The 20,848-nt window shown below is 43.2% G+C and overlaps 1 protein-coding gene across 3 annotated transcripts; it reads left to right on the top strand.

Annotated features, from left to right (window-relative positions):
- Window positions 1–14,779: 14,779 nt before the first annotated feature.
- On the top strand, window positions 14,780–19,851 carry LOC106569529 (methyl-CpG-binding domain protein 3). Of its 3 annotated transcripts, none has more exons than XM_082960975.1 (7): window positions 14,780–14,954; window positions 16,989–17,151; window positions 17,236–17,373; window positions 17,679–17,769; window positions 17,901–18,078; window positions 18,214–18,357; window positions 19,772–19,851. In XM_082960975.1, exons 1-6 carry the CDS (start codon window positions 14,941–14,943, stop codon window positions 18,350–18,352), a joined length of 723 nt encoding a protein of 240 aa, XP_082817101.1. In that variant the 5' UTR covers window positions 14,780–14,940; the 3' UTR covers window positions 18,353–18,357; window positions 19,772–19,851. The 3 variants fall into 3 exon arrangements, with proteins under 3 accessions (XP_082817101.1, XP_013996446.1, XP_013996448.1); XM_014140971.3 differs by lacking the exon at window positions 19,772–19,851 and adding an exon at window positions 18,594–19,756; XM_014140973.3 differs by lacking the exons at window positions 14,780–14,954; window positions 19,772–19,851 and adding exons at window positions 14,993–15,789; window positions 18,594–19,756.
- Window positions 19,852–20,848: the final 997 nt, after the last annotated feature.

The following is a 20,848-nucleotide window of genomic DNA, read 5'->3' as shown; positions in this document are numbered from 1 at the left end:
GGCCTTCCTGTGACATCGGGTGCTGTAGGTGTCCTGGAGGGCGGGTAGTTTGCCCCCGGTAATGCGTTGGGCAGACCGCACCATCCCCTGGAGAGCCTTGCGGTTGCGGGCGGTGCAGTTGCCATACCAGGCGTTGATACAGCCCGACAGGATGCTTTCAATTGTGCATCTAAAAATTTGTGAGGGTTTTAGGTGATAAGCCAAATTTCTTTAGCCTCCTGATGTTGAAGAGGCTCTGTTGCGCCTTCACCACACTGTGTGGGTGGTCCATTTCAGTTTGTCAGTGATGTGTATGCCAAGGAACTTGAGGCTTTCCACCTTCTCCACTGCGGTCCCATCGATGTAGATAGGGAGGTGCACCATCTGCCTTTTCCTGAAGTCCACGATCATCTCCTTTGTTTTGTTAACATTGTGTGAGAGGTTGTTTTCCAGGCACCACACTCCCAGAGCCCTCACCTCCTCTCTGTAGGCCGTCTCGTCATTGTTGGTAATCAAGCCTAACACTGTAGTGTCGTCTGGCAACTTGATGATTGAGTTGGAGGGGTGCTTGGCCACACAGTCATGGGTGAACAGGGAGTACAGGAGGGGGCTGAGAACGCAGCCTTGTGTTGCCCCAGTGTTGAGGATCAGCGGAGTGGAGGTGATGTTTCCTACCTTCACAACCTGGGGGTGGCCCGTCAGGAAGTCCAGGACCCAGTTGCACAGGGCGGGGTTCAGACCCAGGGCCTCGAGCTTGGAGGGAACTATGGTGTTGAATGCTGAGCTATAGTCAATTATAGCTCAGCATAGGTATTCCTCTTGTTCGGATGGGATAGGGCAGTAAGCAAATTGAAGTGGGTCTAGGGTGGCAGGTAAGGTAGAGGGGATATGATCCTTGACTAGTCTCGAAGCACTTCATGATGACTGAAGTGAATGCTACAGGGCGATAGTCATTAAGTTAATTTACCTTTGCCTTCTTGGGTACAGGAACAATGGTGGCCATCTTGAAGCATGTGGGGACAGCAGACTGGGATAGGGCGAGATTGAATATGTCTGTAAACACACCAGCCAGCTGGTCTGCGCATGCTCTGAGGGCGTGGCTAGGGATGCCGTGTGGGCCGGCAGCCTTGTGAGGGTTAGCACTTTAAATGTTTTACTCACTTCGGCCAAGGAGAAGGAGAGCCCACAGTTCTTGGTAGCGGGCCGCGTCGGTGGCACTGTGTTATCCTCAAAGCATGCGAAGAAAGTGAATGCATTCGGTCTCGAACACGTGGCTGGTTTTCCTTTTGTAGTCCGTGATTGTCTGTAGTCCCTGCCATATACGTCTCGTATCTGAGCCATTGAATTGCGACTCCACTTTGTCTCTATACTCCCGTTTGTTTGATTGTCTTGCGGAGTGAATAACTACAATGTTTATATTCTGTCATATTACTAGTCGCTTTGCCATGGTTAAGTGCTGTGTTTCGCGCGAATGCTGCCATCTAATTCACAAACTTATCAAAACAACAACTCTGGTCATCCTTACTGCCTCAGATCTGGCTGACTCACTAAACACAAATGCTTTGTTTGTAAATTATGTCTGACTGTATGACACTCGGGTACTTTTTCTACTACTGCCTCATGCCATGAATATGCATAACCATCTCAAAGTTGCCGGGGTTTCACGTGTCCAATTTATATCAGTACACTCGTAACAACTTAAGCATTACGACACTTTTTTTTCGATCAAACCTCACGTAACAAATAAGGCATTCTTTTCTATTGACCTCCATACAAAAACGAAAATACGCCACCTGCTGGATGAAGGCAGATGTTTAAGCCGAGTTGGGCCCCTCTTCCTCTCTGCCACAGGCTAACTAGAAAGCGGGAAGGACGAAATTGCAGACCGCAATTCTGGGCGTTTTCTGGTATGGGCGTTTCTTGCTATGAAGTTATACCCATTGATGCTCACCGAGAAAGAGGACAGATGAGTGAAACTGACAGGAGTGAAGTTTTTGGAAAAAGTGCCTTTTGGCTGATCATTTGTGGTTTCAGGGTGGGTGAAAACGGAGTTGGTTGCTGTGGAATTGGTGAGGGTAACCAGAAGTCCTCATGTGATAGTTGTTTGTTACTGTTGGTCTGAGGGAGAAGGCGCTCCGCGTTTTAAACGAATGGGGGGAAATTGTGAATTGTTTTGCTCTCAAGAAAAGGGCGCCATTGAAAGTGCGATTAATGTGGTAGCAGTAAATGTAAAAGTTGACCAACTGAAGGGGAATATTTTTAGCAATGGTTATCAGCTGTACTGGAGGGATGGAACATACGTTGCAGAAAGTTGAGGTAGTGGTGGCAGCTGCAGAGAGGTATTTGGGTGTGCGAGACTTGACATCAGAAGCGTTACAGGGTGTGTTAAGTGGTGGTGTCCCATCCTTTCAGGCTGTTGCCATGAGGTACGACTAAATATAATTAAATAGTGGAGTATGGTGGTGGTGTTTTTGTAGTGTAGTGTTAGAAGGTAGGGTATTTGTTTCTTTTTTTCAAGCAAAGTATAAGGGACTCCAGTCTAATAGCTGGTGGTGATGCCAACCGCCGTTAAACCTCATCGAAGTATAATTGACGCTCATCATTTTTATTGACAAAGAAAGCTGCAGTCTATAGATTTAGACAATGTCGGTAAGTTCTTCCACATAGCAACCTCTACTATTATATCTGGTACTTCTCAACGTGTTCAATTAGACTGTTTACCTATCCAGTTATGTATTTTAAGGCGACATGATCGGATAGCTACAGATAACTAGGAAGCTGTTATTTTAGACGATAGCTATCTAACGTTAGCTAATTGATAATGACATGAAAGTTCCCGAAGAGTACAAGACACAAGCTTTGAAGCTAGAATAACAGACGCCACGAGGCTATAGTAGTTGCTTGCCAACTCCAGTTAGTCGGCTGATGTATGCTACAACTTTTAAACAGCTTTCAACTGTAGCTAATTGGATGAGTTGTACTGTACACTTATCAGCGTGTTGTGCCGACTATTTTGTATTCGCTACAAGTAAAATTAATGGAATATTAAGGCATTCGTTGTATGCATAATTCTGACAGTGATTTGATATATGCGTGTAGTGATCCTGTTTACATCCCTCACTCAGAAGCATGTTATTTTACAGTAAAGTCGGCGCAGATCCAGAAGCTGCAACTTTTGTGTTAAGAAATAGTCTGCAGACTATCCAACTATTGTTGACTCATTTACAGAGTCACAATAAAACAGTGGTGTAGTATGTGATCACTTTATATAATATGATGTGTAGCTGTTACTGTGTTTATTTAAAGGGCCAATCTGTAAAATGATTGATGTGTATATATACATTCATTCCAAAAGCTGCAATCAGCAGCAGAAGCAATAACAAAGTGACCTCCCCACCCCTGTTTAGGTAAACAGCTGAGGGATGAGGCTGGAGAAATATACCCACTCTCAAATTCATAGACAGAGCTATGGATGCCAAATCTGACCATCGATAATATCGACTGCATATTGTTTTAACCACAGTGATTGTTTGCATGTACTTTGTTTGCGAACATTGGAGTAAAACAAGCTTCTCTTTTGGGTTCTAATGGGGAAGGACAGTTGAACTAAGCTCATGAGTCATAAGTTAGGTTCTTCAAGACTCAATAGGTACATATCATTAAGTTAAATGGCTGTATCAACTGCTGATGGCCCCTTTGAAGAATGTATCTTACAAATGCTTCATTAGCTTGTCGACTGTCTTACCCCCCATCAGGACCCCACCTGTACGCTTGTTATTCTATTCTTTGTAAACCAACACTGTATAGCCTCATAACATGGTTAAAACTATCATTTTGATCTGATGGATGGTCAGTCTTTGGTCGGTCTGAATTTGAGTGTTTATATTTCACCAGGCCCATCCCTCAGCTTTTAACAGATGCAAGGTGACTGCTTTGATCATTTTTCAATTAAAGACACCAGCATTACAGTTAGGATTTGGGGAAGATACAATCTCAGTTTGTGTGTGTTTGTGTTTACAGGTTCCATTGGGAGCAGGTGTGGCCATAGCCTGTCTGTACCAGGGCAACAACCAGGTGTGTGTGACGCTGTACGGAGACGAAGCAGACAACCAGGCTCAAGTCTTCTTGGGTATGACACTACAAGCTTGGCACACCTGTATTTGGGGAGTTTCTCTCATTCATCTCTGCAGATCCTCTCAATCTCTGCCTAGTGGGATGGGGAGCGTTGCTGCACAGCTATTTTCAGGTCTCTCCAGCGATGTTCGTTCGGATTCAAGTCTGGGGTCTGGCTGGGCCACTCACGGACATTCAGAGACTTGTCCCGAAGCCACTCCTGCGTTGTCTTGGCTGTGTGCTTAGGGTCATTTTCCTGTTGGAAGGTGAACCTTCGCCACCTGTCTGAGGTCCTGAGTGCTCTGGAGCAGGTTTTCATCAAGGATCTCTTTTACTTTGCTCCATTCATCTTTCCCTCCATCCTGACTAGTCTCCCAGTCCCTTCTGCTGAAAAACATCCCCACAGCATGATGATGCTGCCACCACCATGCTTCACCGTAGTGATGGTGCAGGTTTCCTCAAGACGTGACGCTTGGCATTCAGGCCAAATGGTTAAATTTTGGTTTCATAAGACCGGAGAATCTTGTTTCTCATGGTCTGAGAGTCCTTTAGGTGGAGAGATGGTTGTCCTTCTGGAAGGTTCTCCCATCTCCACAGAGGAACTCTGTCAGAGTGACCATCGGGTTCTTGGTCACCTCCCTGACCAAGGCCCTTCAACCCCCATTGCTCTGTTTGGCCGGCTGGCCAGCTCTAGGAAGAGTCTTGGTGGTTCCAAACTTCTTCCATTTAAGAATGATGGAGGCCACTGTGTTCTTGGGGACCTTCAATGCTGCAGAAATGTTTTGGTACCTTTTCCCAGATCCGTGCCTCGACACAATCCTGTCTCTGAGTTCTGCAGACAATTCCTTCGATCTCATGGCTTGATTTTTGCTCTGACATGCACTGTCAACTGTGGGACCTTATATTGACAGGTGTGTGCCTTTCCAAATCATGTCCAATCAATTACATTTACCACAGGTGGACTCCAATCAAGCTGTAGAAACATCTCAAGGATGATCAATGGAAACAGGATGCACCTGAGCTCAGATTTTTCTACAACTTGATTATTTTGAGTCGCATAGCAAAGGGTTTGAATACGTATGTAAATAAGGTTTTTCTGTTTTTTATTTTTAATAAATTTGCTAACATTTCTAAAAACCTGTTTTCGCATTGTCATTATGGGGTTTTGTGTGTAGTTTGATGAGGGAAAAATGAATTTAATACATTTTAGAATAAGGCTGTAACAAAATGTGGAAACAGTGAAGTGGTCTGAATACTTTCCGAATGCACCGTATAGACCTTCCTGTCTCTGAGTACAGGTGGACGGCATGACTGTTCTGTGTGTGAGGGAGATCATCAGGCTCACTGCAGAGCCGGGAAGGTGAACTATGATTGGTTGTAGAGCTGGAGAAGAGGAGTTCTGATTGGCTCACAGATGAGAAAGTTATAACTCGTTTAAGAGCTTGAAGAATCACTTTGTGTCAGACAATCTAATCTTAGAGGATCAGCTTCTAGTATCACACCAGTGTCTCTTCCCTGACAGAGGGAGGCTATGTGACCAGCATAGACACACTCTATGGAAGAGACTCCAGTACAGAGCTGCAACTGTTCCCTGTGTAACCACTCCTGGTGTGCTGCAGGGCCAGAGAGCATAGATGTAGGAAGATGCTGAGAAACCGCTGCTCCAGTAGAAATCCCTGATCAGGCTTTTCAGCAGTGATATGGCAGTGTTGGCTGCCTTGTTGTCTCTTGGTTTGGAAACCTCTCTGTCAGGGTCCTATTGTCATGGAGCTGGAGACCGAACATTACCATGGACAGAGCACGAGTGACACCCAGGGTCAGGTGAGAAGTGTTCTCTGACACCTGACTCCCTCTCCCTCACTTCTCTCTCTCTCCTCCATTACTCTGTTCTGTTTTAGCCTTACCCAGCTCCTTGTTGACACTCCTCAGTGCAGTGTTGGTTTAGGATGCATCAATACTCCAGCACTGCTTCCTTTCCAGGGCTCTGTGTCTCTCTCTCTCTCTCTCTCTCTCTCTCTCTCTCCATTGACCAGGGGCTAGATCTGAACCCTGCAAATCAGGTTTAACCCCTCTTCCTGTGTGTGATGTAACTTCCTGTAGCTGCTGTACCCGTGAGGAGATCCAGGAAGTGTGCAGTATGAGTGACCCCATCACTATGCTGAAGGAATGCATGCTGTCCAACATGGCTTCTGTGGAGGAGATCAAGGTACACACACACACACAGGTGGCCCAAGTACTTTCCTTACTCCCTCCTTACAGGAGATAGATGTAGAGATCAGGAAGGTGATCAAGGGTGTGGCCCAGTTTGCACCATTGGATGAGCTCTGCAACCACATCTTCGCCAAACGAAACACCCATGGAGGTTCACGGGACCACCCTGGGTCAAACTAAAGTCTATCAGCTCGACACACACACACACACACACACCCCTGGGTCCATCTAAAGTCTATCAGCTCGACACACACACCCCTGGGTCAAACTAAAGTCTATCAGCTCGACACACACACACACACACACACACACACCTGGACCAAACTAAAGTCCATCAGCTACACATCCCTCTCCGTCCTTGTGAGACACCAACCCTTGGGTGATAGTCTACTCCTTTTCTCATTAGTTCTCTAAACACACAATAGGAGATGAGATTGCCACCCTGTAAATCAGTTTATAGCAGCATTCCAAACCAGTTCATTACCTCTGACCCTGTGATGTCACTGATATTTATTCACAATACAGTCGTTTTATGTCAGTTGGTATGTTTTCTCTTCATACTGAGGGATCTGTCTCTGAATGGGAGGTGAGTTGCATTGGGCAGACTTTTGTTCCAGTTCAGCACTAACACACCTGATTTAACAAATCAACCTCTCATCAAGACCTTGGGGCGGCAGGTAGCCCAGTGGCCTAGGCCAGTAACCGAAAGGTTGCTAGATCCCCTACAGTAGCACTCGTTGCACTTGGACTAGACAAACTTAAGAGACACCAGGCTGCAAGTCATAAGAAAAGGGAACGACAATGGTCTCCTCCTACTCTCTTCCTCTCCTTCTCTTCTACTCTGACTCCCTCCCTCTTTCCGTGAAGAGAGGATACTGATCCAAGTACTATGAAACTGAAGTGTCTGTCAACTAAAAGACAGAGATTATAATACAGTTTGATGTGATTGCACTGAAGCAATAAAGTTGGCAGAGACTTAAAATAATATGTATTATTATTGAATTTGTTTGCTTCTGATGACACTGGAGAAGTCTGCATGAGAGATAATAATGTACCATGCCAGGTAGGTGATTGCGTTTTGTTGCATCACCATGAATCTCAGTATCATCTATTCATAACTAGTGCATAAGACTAGTGTTTAGAAAATACAGTACCAGTCAAAAGTTTGGGGACACTGACTCATTCAAGGTTGTTCTTTCTACATTGTAGAATAATAGTGAAGACATCAAAACTATAAAATAACACAAATGGAATCATGTAATAACCAAAAAAGTGTTAAACAAAACAAAATATATTTGAGATTCTTCAAAGTAGGCACTCTTTGCCTTGATGACAGCTTTGCAAACTCTTGCATTCTATCAACCAGCTTCATGAATGCTTTTCCAACCGTCTTGAAGGAGTTCCCACATATGCTGAGCACTTGTTGGCTGCTTTTCCTTCACTCTGCAGTCCAACTCATCCCAAATCTCAATTGGGTTGAGGGCAGGTGATTCTGGAGGCCAGGTCATCTGATGCAGCACTCCATCACTCTCCTTCTTGGTCAAATAGCCCTCACACAGCCTGGAGGTGTTTTGGGTCATTGTCCTGATGAAAAACATGATAGTCCCACTAAGGGCAAACCAGATGGGATGGAGTATCACTGCAGAATGCTGTGGTAGCCTTGTTGGTTTAGTGTGCCTTGAATTTTAAATAAATCACTGACTGTATCACAAGCAAAACACCATCATACCTCCATGCTTCACGGTGGGAACCACATATGTGGAGATCATCCATTCACCTACTCTGCATTTCACAAAAACACAGTGGCTGGAACCAAAAATCTCATTTGGACTCATCAGCGCAAAGGACAGATTTCCACCAGTCTAATGTCCATTGCTCGTCTTTCTTGGCCCAAGCAAGTCTCTTCTTATTATTGTTGTTGTCCTTTAGTAGTGATTTCTTTGTAGCAATTCGACAATTGAAGGCCTGATTCACGCAGGCCTTCAACAGTTGATGTTGAGATGTGTCTGTTACTTGAACTCTGAAGCATTTATTTTGTCTGCAATTTCTGAGGCTCGTAACTAAGTTTAACTCTGCAGGATAAGTGTAACTGCTAACTCTGGGTCTTCCTTTCCTGTGGTGGTCCTCATGAGAGCCAGTTTCATCATAGCGCTTGATGGTTTTTGCGACTGCACTTGAAGTAACTTTCAGTTCTTGAAATAATACGGATTGACTTACATGTCTTAAAGTAATGATGGACTCGTTTCTCCAAGTAATTGAGCTGTTCTTGCCATAATATGGACTTGGTATTTTACAGAGTAGGGCTATCTTCTGTATACCACCCCTACCTTGTCACAACACAACTGATTGGCTCAAATGCATTAAGAAGGAAAGAAATTCCACAAATTAACTTGAAATGCATTTCAGGTGACCACCTCATGAAGCTGGCTGAGAGAATGGTAAGAGTGTGCAAAGCTGTCACCAAGGCAAAGGGTGGCTACTTTGAAGAATCTCAAATATAAAATATATTTTGATTTGTTTAACACTTTTTTTTTTTAGTTACTACATGATTCCATATGTGTTATTTCATAGTTTTGATGTCTTCACTATTATTCTACAATGTAGAAAATAGTCAAAATAAAGAAAAACCCTTGAATGAGTAGGTGTGTCCAAACGTTTGACTGCTACTGTATACACTACCGTTCAAAAGTTTGGGGTCACTTCGAAATGTTCTTGTTTTTGTCATTTTTAAAATAACATGAAATTGATCAGAAATAAAGTGTAGACATTGTAAAGTTGAAATTGACTATTGTTGCTGGAAACGGCTGATTTTAATTTTTTTTAAATAAATAACATATCTACATAGGCGTACAGAGGCCCTTTATCAGCAACCATCACTCCTGTGTTCCAATAGCACATCTGCCTTCTAGGCAGAGTTGCAAAGAAAAAGCCATATCTCAGACTGGCCAATAAAAATAAAAGATTAAGATGGGCAAAAGAACACACACTGGACAGAGGAATTCTGCCTAGAAGGCCAGCATCCCGGAGTCGCCTCTTCACTGTTGATGTTGAGACTGGTGTTTTGCGGGTACTATTTAATGAAACTGACAGTTAAAGACTTGAGGCGTCTGTTTCTCAAACTAGACACACTAATGTACTTGTCCTCTTTCTCAGTTGTGCACCGGGGCCTCCCACTCCTCTTTCTATTCTGGTTAGAGCCAGTTTGCGCTGTTCTGTGAAGGGAGTAGTACACAGCGTTGTACGAGATCTTCAGTTTCTTGGCAACTTTTCGCATGGAATAGCCTTCATTTCTCAGAACAAGAATAGACTGACGAGTTTCAGAAGAAAGTCTTTGTTTCTGGACATTTTGAGCCTAATCAAACCCACAAATGCTTCGAGTTCTTAGGAAACAATGCTGTATTGTTTTATGTATTATTTCTTACATTGTTACCCCAGGAAATCTTAAGTCTTATTACATACAGCCGGGAAGAACTATTGGATATAAGAGCAATGTCAACTTACCAACATTATGACCAGGAATACGAATTTCCTGAAGCGGATCCTCTGTTCGGACCACCACCCAGAACAATGGATCTAATTCCAGTAGTCGACCCAGAACAACGGCGCCGCAGAAGGTGCAGACGAAGCGGCCACCTGGTCAGGCTCCGTAGACGTGCACATCGCCCACTGCTCCAGAGTATACAACGAGCCAATGTCCAGTTTCTTGACAATAAGGTAGACGAAATTCGAGCAAGGGTTGCCTTCCAGAGAGACATCAGAGATTGTAACATTCTCTGTTTCACAGAAACATGGCTCTCTTGGGATATGTTGTCAGAATTGATTCAGCCACCGGGCTTCTCCATGCATCGCGCCGACAGAGATAAACACCTCTCTGGGAAGAGGAAGGGCGGGGGTGTATGCTTTATGATTAACGACTCATGGTGTAATCATAACAACATGCAGGAACTCAAGTCCTTCTGCTCACCCGACCTAGAATTCCTGACAATCAAATGCCGGCCATTTTACCTACCAAGAGAATTCTCGTCAGTTATAGTCACAGCTGTGTACATTCCCCCTCAAGCAGACACCAAGACGGCAAACAAGGAACTTTACTGGACTATATGCAAACTGGAAACCATATATCCTGAGGCTGCATTTATTGTAGCTGGGGATTTTAACAAAGCAAATTTGAGAACAAGGCTACCTAAATTCTACCAGCATATTGATTGCGCTAAGCGCATGGGCAATACTCCCGACCACTGCTACTCTAACTTCCGTGATGCATACAAAGCCCTCCCTTTGGCAAATCCGACCACGATGCCATCTTGCGCCTACCGTCTTATAAACAAACTCAAACAGGATGTACCAGGGACGAGAACCATTCAACGCTGGTCCGACCAATCGGAAGCCACGCTTCAAGATTGTTTTGATCACGCGGACTGGAATATGTTCCGGTCAGCTTCAGGGAACAACATCGACCTATACGCTGACTCGGTGAGTGCGTTTATAAAGAAATGCATTGGAGATGTTGTACCCCCTGTGACTATTAAAACCTACCCTAACCAGAAACTGTGGATGGATGGTGGCATTCGCGCAAAACTGAAAGCACAATCCACCGCATTTAACCATGGAAAGAGGTCTGGGAAAATGACTGAATATAAAGTGTAGTTATTCCCTCCACAAGGTAATCAAACAAGCTAAATTCCAGTACAGGGACAAGGTGTAGTCGCAATTTAACGGCTCAGACATGAGACATATGTGGCAGGGTTTACAGGAAATCATGGACTACAAAAAGAAAACCAGCCACGTCACGGACACCGAAGTCATGCTTCCAGACAAACTAAACACATTCTTTGCCCGCTTTGAGGATAGTGCAGTGCCATCATCGCGCCCGCTAACAAGGACCCCCTCTCCTTCTCCGTGGCTGACGTGAGTAAAACATTTAAACGTGTTAACCCTCGTAACCCCCAGACGGCATCCCTAGCCGTGTCCTCAGAGCATGTGCAGACCAGCTGGCTGGTGTGTTTACGGACATATTCAATCGCTCCCTATCCCAGTCTGTTGTCCCCACATGCTTCAAGATGGCTTCCATTGTTCATGTGCCCAAGAAGGTAAATGAACTAAATGACTACCGCCCCGTAGCACTCACTTCTGTCATCATGAAGTGCTTTGAGAGACTAGTCAAGGATCATATCACCTCCACCTTACCAGCCACCCTAGACCCACTTTAGTTTGCATACCACCCCAACAGGTCCACAGACGACGCAATCGCCATCACACTGCATACTGCCCTATCCCATCTGGACAAGAGGAATACCTATGTAAGAATGCTGTTCATTGACTACAGCTAAGAATTCAACACCATAGTACCCTCCAAACTCATCATCAAGCCAAGCTGGAGGCCCTGGGTCTGAACCCCGCCCAGTGCAATTTGGTCCTGGACTTTCTGATGGGCCACCCCCAGGTGGTGAAGGTAGGAAACAACGTCTCCACTTCGCTGACCCTCAACATTGGGGCCCCACAAGGGTGTGTTCTCAGCCCCCTCCTGTACTCCCTGTTCACCCACGACTGCGTGGCCATGCACGAATCCAACTCGATCATCAAGTTTGCAGACGACACTACAGTAGTGGGCTTGATTACCAACAACAACGAGACGGCCTACAGGGAGGAGGTGAGGGCACTCGGAGTGTGGTGTCAGGAAAATAACCTCACACTCAACAAAACAAAACAAAGGAGATGATCGTGGACTTAAGGAAAAAGCAGAGGGAGCACCCCCCTATCCACATCGAAGGGACAGCAGTGGAGAAGGTGGGAAGTTTTAAGTTCCTGTGCGTACACATCACAAACTGAATTGGTCCACCCACACAGACAGTGTGGTGAAGAAGGTACCATCTATTGCACCTTGCCTATGCAGCTCATCCATATACTTACGTACATGTTCTCTTTCACCCCTTTAGATTTGTGTGTATTAGGTAGTTGTTGGGGATTGTTAGATTACCTGTTAGATATTAGTGCACTGTTGGAACTAGAAGCACAAGCATTTAGCAACATTCGTGTTAACATCTGCTAACTCTGTGTATTTGACAAATAAAACTTGATTTGATGCTCCAGATACTCAACTAGTCTAAAGAAGAACAGTTTTATTGCTTCTTTAATCAGAACATCAGTTTTCAGCTATGCTAACATAATTGCAAAAGGGTTTTCTAATGATCAATTAGCTTTTTAAGATGATAAACTTGGATTAGCTAACACAACGTGCCATTGGAACACACCTGCCATGGTTGCTGATAATGGGCCTCTGTAGATATTCCATAAACAATCTGCCGTTTCCAGCTACAATAGTCATAATATTGGCAATGTCTACAGTGTATTTCTGATCAATTTGATGTTATTTTAATGGACAAAAAAAATGTGCTTTTCTTTCAAAAACAAGGAAATTTCTAAGTGACCTCAAACTGTTGAACTAGTCAAGGTTGTGTGTGTAATCAGTCAATTGAAGGCCCTAATCTACGGATTTCACATGACTTGGTAATAGAGATAAGCATCTGTTGGTCTCCGATACCTTCAGAAAATGGGCCTCACATTGATCCTCAGGATCTCGTCACGGTATTTCTGTGCATTCAAATGCATTCGCCCACACAATGCCGTAAACGTGGTCTGCGGTTGTGACGTACTGCCAAATTCTCTAAAACGACGTAGAGAAATGAATGTACAATTCTCTGGTAACAGCTCTGGTGGACATTCCTGCAGTCAGCATTCCAATTTCACACTCCATCAAAACTTGAGACATTTGTGGCATTGTGTTGTGTGACAGAACTGGATATTTTAGAATTACCTTTTATTGTCCCCAGCACACGGTGCAACTGTGTAATGATCATGTTGTTTAATCAGCTTCTTGATATTCCACACCTGTCCATGTGGATGGATTATCTTGGCAAAGGAGAAATGCTCACTAACAGGGATGTAAACACATTTTAGAGAATGTTTTTTTTTGAGTATGGAACATTTCTGGTATCTTTTTTTCAGCTTATGAAACATGGGTCCAACACTTTATGTTGTGTTTATATTTTTGTTCAGTATTTTTATACTGTAGAGATCAGTGGTGTAGTGGAGGGTAAATGCAGTTTACACACCTTTTGATGAAAAATGAAGAGACGGCGATCAGAGTTTACCAATACATCACGTTTAGAGATCATGTTTTAAGATGGTTTCTAGGTTTCTAGCTGAGGATAGCTGAAGGCACCAGAGTTATAACATCTCACTTTGCCAGAAATTCACACACATACAGTCTAATTCTAGTTTTGTCCGTGTTAGACTGTTAATGTTTTCAACTTTGAACGGTCATTCAAACTTTATTACTGCTAAAGAGATACTTTGGGATTTTGTCAATGAGGCACTTTATCTCCTTCCCCAGAGTTAGATGAATTCCTGGATACCATGTTTTGTCTGTGTCCAGTATGAATGAAATTACCAGTGGTGGAAAAAGTACCCAATTGTCATACTTGACTAAAAGTAAAGATACCTTAATAGAAAATGACTTAAAAGTTGCCCAGTGCAATACTGCATGAGTAAAAGTCCAAAAGTATTTGGTTTTGAATATACTTAAGTATCAGAAATACATGCAATTGCTCAAATATACTTAAATAGCAAAGGTAGAAGAATAAATCACTTAAAATTCCTTATATTAAGCAAACCATAGGGCACCATTTTATTTTTTACAGATAGCCAGGGGCACACTCCAACACTCAGACATGAATTTACAGACGAAGCATATGTTTAGTGAGTCCACCAGATCAGAGGCAGTAGGGATGACCAGGGATGTTCTCTTGATAAGTGTGCGAATTAGACCAACTAGTCCAGCTAGTCATTCAAAATGTAAGGAATACTTTTGGGTGTCAAAGAAAATGTATGGAGTAAAAAGTGCATGCTATTCTTTAGGAATGTAGAGAAGTAAAAGTTGTCAAAATAAAAAATAAAGTACAGATACCCCCCCAAAAATACTTAACAGTGCTACTTAAGTACTTTACACCACTGGAAATTATAGGTATTTTCGCAAGCCAATGCTAACTAGCGTTAGCGCAATGGCTGGAAGTGGAAGTCTGTCGGTATCTGCTAGCGTGCAATAAGATTGAGGTGTTGGACAAGAGTAAATGTCAAGTTTACTAGTGCTGTTTTATCGCGGTAAAAAATCCTAAATGCTCATTCTGATAAACATTGTTACACCACGTGCCATCCACAGACTGTCAAATTCCTATAATATCTAATACATTATTTTAAAAGGAGACATCAGAATTCCGGAAATCTCCCTGATAAACAGCCTGGAACCATTGAACCAAAGAAACGATGATTTAGCTTTGCGTGGGACCGTGCAGGAACTGACCAATGGCAGGTATCAATGGACCGACCAATGGCAGGCACCAATAGGCGTTTCCTGAAATCAATGAGTTTCTTGATAATCAAAGACTGATAAATACATGCACTAATGGGCGTGTCCGGATTTTTTTTTAAACGCCCCGAATTGCAGTCTGCAATTACACCATGTTGGAGAGGACAGCTGAACAGAAAGAAGATCCACAACAAACATTTCGAGACTCATTTTTCTATCCTATGCAGATTCCCTAATCGACAAATATCCAGCAATCATAACCTGCAACAAGCATGGAGAGAAAAAGGTGGGTTTTAAACGAATTGCTCAAAATAGTATTGAGAAGGACAAGTAGTAAGCAAAAAGACGGTAGACGTTATCGAAGTCTGCAGGAAAAGCTTTATAGTTATCATTAGGGAAAGTATGTATGTATGTATGTATGTATGTATTACAGTGTTATGTTATTAAGTGTATTATGTGTTACAGTATGTATGTATTATGTGTTACAGTATGTATGGCTGGCTGGCATTATTGTTATTCGATGGAGTAGCCTGGTAGCTAGCTGGCCACTAAAGTAAGAAATCGTCCTCTTACTAGCTAAAACTAACAAAAAAGTTAAAAGACCACCGTCTCTAGATTGCATTAAAAAATGCATCGATTTGCTAACGTTCGCTTACTAGCCATCGTTTGTTATTAACAAACTATCAGCCCTCCCGTAGCAGGTGATCACACATGTAATTGTTTCTGCTAACGTCAATTAGCAAGTAGCTGTCGGTCACGAGTCTTTTGGGTGCGTTTAACATTCGAGACGGACAAACAAATCACAGTGTGTCGTAACTACTCTATTATTAGTAGATTAGTTAGTCACATTTACCCATGATACATCGCGCTGTTGACGCTCGTGAAAACGGTCAATGTTTACATCTGTGTTCATTGATTCACATGATGTGGAGTTTCTAGCTAATACAGTATTGTGAGTGTATACCCTGTTGTTGGTTAGCTAGGGAAGCTAGCTAACTTCGTCGTTTACTGATGTTTTTTTGCAGGCTGAGGCTCTAACTAACATTTACTTGATTGTAGTCATTAAGTGACTTCGTGCATTCATTATAAGATAGCTAGGTGGGACAACCACATCAGTCATAGTAAGTACATTTCTCCTCAAAGTAGCTTTCAGCGAAGTAAGAGTTAGTAAGGGAGGGGAAAAGTCAAGTGTGTTTTCACGAAAGCCCCTTTTTTCTCCAATACAAGGCTCTTTTAAAAAAATCGAACTATGTAACTCATATGTTTTTAATATGCATTAATGATAGTTTCCTGAACTGCAATAACAATTATTCAAGTTTCTGAACAGTCTTTCTGATTTTTTTTCTCATGGTTAACTACAAGTAAGTTTTAAAAGAAGTTTTTTAAAAGTTTGGTGAGGGTGCTTTTTACATTCATGAGTTCGGTTTGACTGACAGCTCTTTGAAACGCCTATGTCAAGCAACTTGTATGCAGTGTTGCAGTAAAACCATCTCAAGCTAATTTGGTGATACAGAAATCAACTCAAACAACAATGAAGTTTCATCTAATGTTTATTTTTTTTACCTTTATTTAACAAGGCAAGTCAGTTAAGAACAAATTCTTATTTACAATGACGGCCTAGGAACAGTGGTTTAACTGCCTTGTTCAGGGGCATAACAACAGATGTTTACCTTGTCTCTCGGGGATTCGACGCTGTAACCACTAGGTTACCTGCCGCTTCAAGATATCTTCAAGATATCAAGATTTTTTTGAATACAGCTCCAGTTTGGAATGTCTCTTGTGATGCGGTTCACAGCACATGGGACCGGGAGACCTATGAGGAGGCTCACAATTGGCCCAGCATTGTCCAGGTTAGGGGAGTTTATCGCCTCAATTGGCTGGCCGGGATGTCCTTGTCCCATGGCGCTCTTGCGACTCCTGTGGTGGGCCGGGCGCATGCACGCTGACACGGTCGCCAGTTGTATCCTCCGACATTGGTGCGGCTGTGTGTCAAGAGGACGCATTACACTCGACCTTCGCCTCTCCCGAGGTCGTACGGGAGTTGCACCGATGGGACAAGTCTATCTACCAATTGGGGAGAAAGTATTTTTTTTTTATATAAATAAAGCAACAATTTTTCATACTTAAAATATCAAATTTCATGAAAAAACATGATTTTGACAGTTCATGACGTTTAATCAAAATAAACCCGGTATTGTTTTGTCCTCAGTGCCCTAATTAAAGTTGTAACTGCAGGTTGCTGATAAGCTGCCCTCGGGTTATCGCCTCATTTCAATGCTAATGTTTTTTTTTTGCTGTCCTGTCTTACTGCCTCATTTAGTGACCCTGGAAAGAGATTCCTGAGCAAGTCCCAGCTAGCTTGTTACCTGGGCAACACCATGGAGGTGCACGCCATTGAACCCCGTGCAGGAAGGATGCTCATGAATAAGCTTCAAAGGAACCGGCACAAGCATTGCTATGACAACAACAACCATCAGATCAAGGTGAGAGAGGGCTTTGTAGACCAGGATCATGTGTAATCTGTTTGACCTTTAAACAATGATCCCTGACCTGTTTCTGTGTTGAAGGTTAAGCCGGACCCGAACACGACCTTACCAGTCAGACAGACAGCATCTATCTTTAAACAGCCCGTCACCAAGGTGACCAATCACCCTAGCAACAAAGTGAAGACAGACCCCCACAAGGCTGTCGACCAACCAAGACAGGTGAGTCCAGCGATACTCGGCTCTTATTAGTTGTGATATAATGATACTGTTATTGCTGCCATATGGTACGGAGATGAAGTCATCTACTCTGGCCTAGCCCTCAAAAGCTTATTATTGGGATGAGTCACTCAATTTAACAAGCTTAATCAAAGCTTGTTAAATCATTCCTGTAATGTGGCTAAACATTTTGACATGTTCTGAGTGGCAGCGATTAAATGTATGAATTTCCATGAATTATGAATCACATTAAGTGTTGCATGCAGAGTCCAATGTCTAGTTGTTGTTTACACACTGTTGGTCCTCAGCTGTTTTGGGAGAGGAAGCTGAGTGGTCTGAGTGCAATTGACATTGCAGAAGAGCTGGTGAAGACCATGGACCTTCCCAGGGGCCTACAGGGTAGGTACACTGACCTTCCCAGGGGCCTACATGTTGAGTGTACACAGCAGCGAATACTTGAGTTTCAATATATACACATAAACACACAATTGTTGGGTTTTATCTGACCCTGTGTATGTCCCCGTCCCCAGGTGTTGGGCCTGTGTGTTCAGACAAGACCTTGCTCTCTGCAATCGCCAGCGCCCTGCACACCAGCCCCACCCCTGTCACTGGTCAGCTGACTGCAGCCGTGGAGAAGAACCCTGGGGTTTGGCTCAACATCGCCCAGCCGCTCTGCAAGGCCTTCATGGTTACCGATGACGACGTCCGGTAGAGTACACATATAAACCCTGTGGTAGGGCACAACAACACCCAGCTAATGTGGGGCCTTGTAGTTGACCCTGCCAAGAGGACTGTCATCAATCATTGCTCCCTAACCCCTCTCCCACTATGTGGTGTATGTAGGAAGCAGGAGGACCTGGTCCACAGTGTGAGAAGGAGGCTGGAGGAAGCTCTGATGGCGGACATGTTGGTTCACATAGAGGACTCCACCAATGAGGCAGACGCTCTGAAGAAGGAGCAAACCGAGCAGGAGGGCGTATAGCCAAGGTACAGCAGAGCAGTATAATATAGAAATGAAGTGGATAGATCGAGGTTACTTTGTCTTTTATAATGTTGTGTTCTGTGGGTTTGTTCATAATACTTTACATAGGGAGAGAACGGGTAAAGTCCAGAATTAAAACATTAACATAATTCTTTGACAATACCAGTAGTAACATGCTATAGACAAACGTATTGATTTACTTGTGATCGTTTCTCTCCTACGGGGTTGGTAAATACTACAGAGGGCTGCTTGGAACACCGTTTTCTACCCATACATGTACAGGATATTCACCAGGATCTGACTAGCATCAGTCAACATGAAGGATCCTCTCTCACTGGCACCTCCACATACGTCTTTCTGTCTGGAAGTCGGCCAACTACAATTGAATCCATATGTATTTTCGACCAATTTAAATTGATTTTAGAAGGGGAAAAAATTAAGACCATAGACAAGGCTTTGAAGTTCAGAGTTTCAATTCACTTATTTTTACCCTCAATAATTGTCTGGAATGTGGACCAGTATGTATGGCGCTTTAGACAACTTAGTCTTACCTTTTGTAAATACTCTTAGCAAGTTAAAGGTCGAAACAGAGTTAACGTTTCTGTGTGCGTGCGAGGGGGGGGGGGTTGAGAGGGAAGAACAGTGTGTTTGTGGGGCACCACTCAGTCCATTCCATTTGAAAGGATCCATCTAGCTCTGTCTTGTGTTGCCCTGGTTCCACTGTCATTTGTGGAGAATTAGAGGGGCGCAGATTGGGCAAGGGACCACATACTGTAAGATAAGTTGAAGGCTCAAAATGGACTTAGCAAAACACTACCTTTTGCATCAGGAATCAGTCATAGATAAACGTGCATCATATGACCTGATATATCCTATAGGTCTTGTTATCCCTATCTTATTTGGTTTGGTGTTCTTCAAGCAATGTAGTCTGGATAGTCGTGAAGAGCGGTGCTCTGCACAGAGGTTGCATGGCTCATATGTTCCTATAAGTTCAAAATGGTGCTAATTTCATCTGTTCTCATCTTTGTAGATGTATTTTTGTTTCATGTTACATTGAACTGTCAATAGCTGTGACGGCTGACGTAGACTGCACCATTACTCTGAGATGGTTGCCTATTTGGGATTTAATTTTTTCGGTTTTAAATGCTATTAAATGTTTACCTTAACCTGTTCTTGATTTGAGGTATGAATAGGAAGATCATTCACTGTCATATGAAGATGTCTGAAAAAGTAGCCCCCCCCCCCCATCAAATGCAATTTTTCAAATTATGCTTTGTAGTAAAAAAAAAAACATTTTGTTTTTCCTCAGAGGGATTTGTTACCATTGCCTGTTTTAGAAGTTGCAGGTAAAGCATCAAGCAATTAATTTTTTTCTATAAGAAAAATAAATGCAGTCTTTTGTCATCTGTGTTCTTTTAGATGCTTGCTATGTGAGATCAGCAGTCGGAGAAGACTCACCAGACTTGTCTGGTTTTGTAGGCTACGTAGTGATTCTGTAGGTAGGTCAATGTGTGCATCAGAAGTTGAAGCTTGAGTTTGCATAGCAATCAATAATGGATAATTAATGTATTATTCTAGAGACTACATGGAATCTGGCATCTATTATTCAGTTATTGTCCCATTTGGTCAACCTCAAGGGGTTGACAGGCACCCACACAATAGCGGGGACATTGCTTTCGCTCTAGACCTTCAGACACAGTTGATCTTGAACTGCTACCCTTGACAAAAATGTTGAGGTTGATAGGTTATTTTGTCCCCATCTTCCCAATAACCCACTCTACCTAACCTGTAAATTGTGACACCACCTTTGCATCAATAACTGTCAATTTCCCACGACGTTTTCAAAAACTGACACGGAACCATCAGACGAATTATAATTTCCTTTATCAATTTCCAATGTGGAAAAGTATCCACCAGCACAGTCACTGAGGTATAAAATAACAATATCGATCGCGACGTGCGTGCCTTGGCCTTTGAACCCATTGTTGTGTCGCGGATGACGTCAGTTCTGTGCGAGACAGGCAGAGCGGCGTGCGCCTGGCGAGACAAAGGCGGCGGACCAGGGAACAGCTAAGAGAAAGAGGTTAGCTAGATCCAGATACAGTTTTCGGGAGGTATGTGCATTGAAATGTAGTAGACTACGAACCGATACGAAAAATGATGGGCCGCTAAACGACATCCGGCTGGAATAGGTTCTCATCAATAGCCTGTCCCTTCTCATTCGTTTTTAAACATTTTCTCCAACGCCCCCCAATTTAGCGAGCTAGCTAGCATTAGCGCACTGGTCGCCACTCACCATTCCTTCAAGAATCATAAGAGAGGAACTCAATAAAATCGGGAGTTGGCCAAAGGGTAAAGTACATTTCAAGATATTTTACCCCCCCCCCCAAAAAATAATAAAATTAAATAAAATATTTGGCTTAGACAAATGATTTAGCTGAAGTATTTCTGCTTTGCTTTCCAACTAACGTTCGCTAGCTGTGGTACTCCCAAACA

The sequence above is a fragment of the Salmo salar genome, chromosome 14 (genome assembly GCF_965601325.2).
Source record: "Salmo salar chromosome 14, fSalSal1, whole genome shotgun sequence".
Lineage (NCBI taxonomy): Eukaryota > Metazoa > Chordata > Actinopteri > Salmoniformes > Salmonidae > Salmo > Salmo salar.
This window is presented reverse-complemented; position numbering and strand designations above follow the sequence as displayed.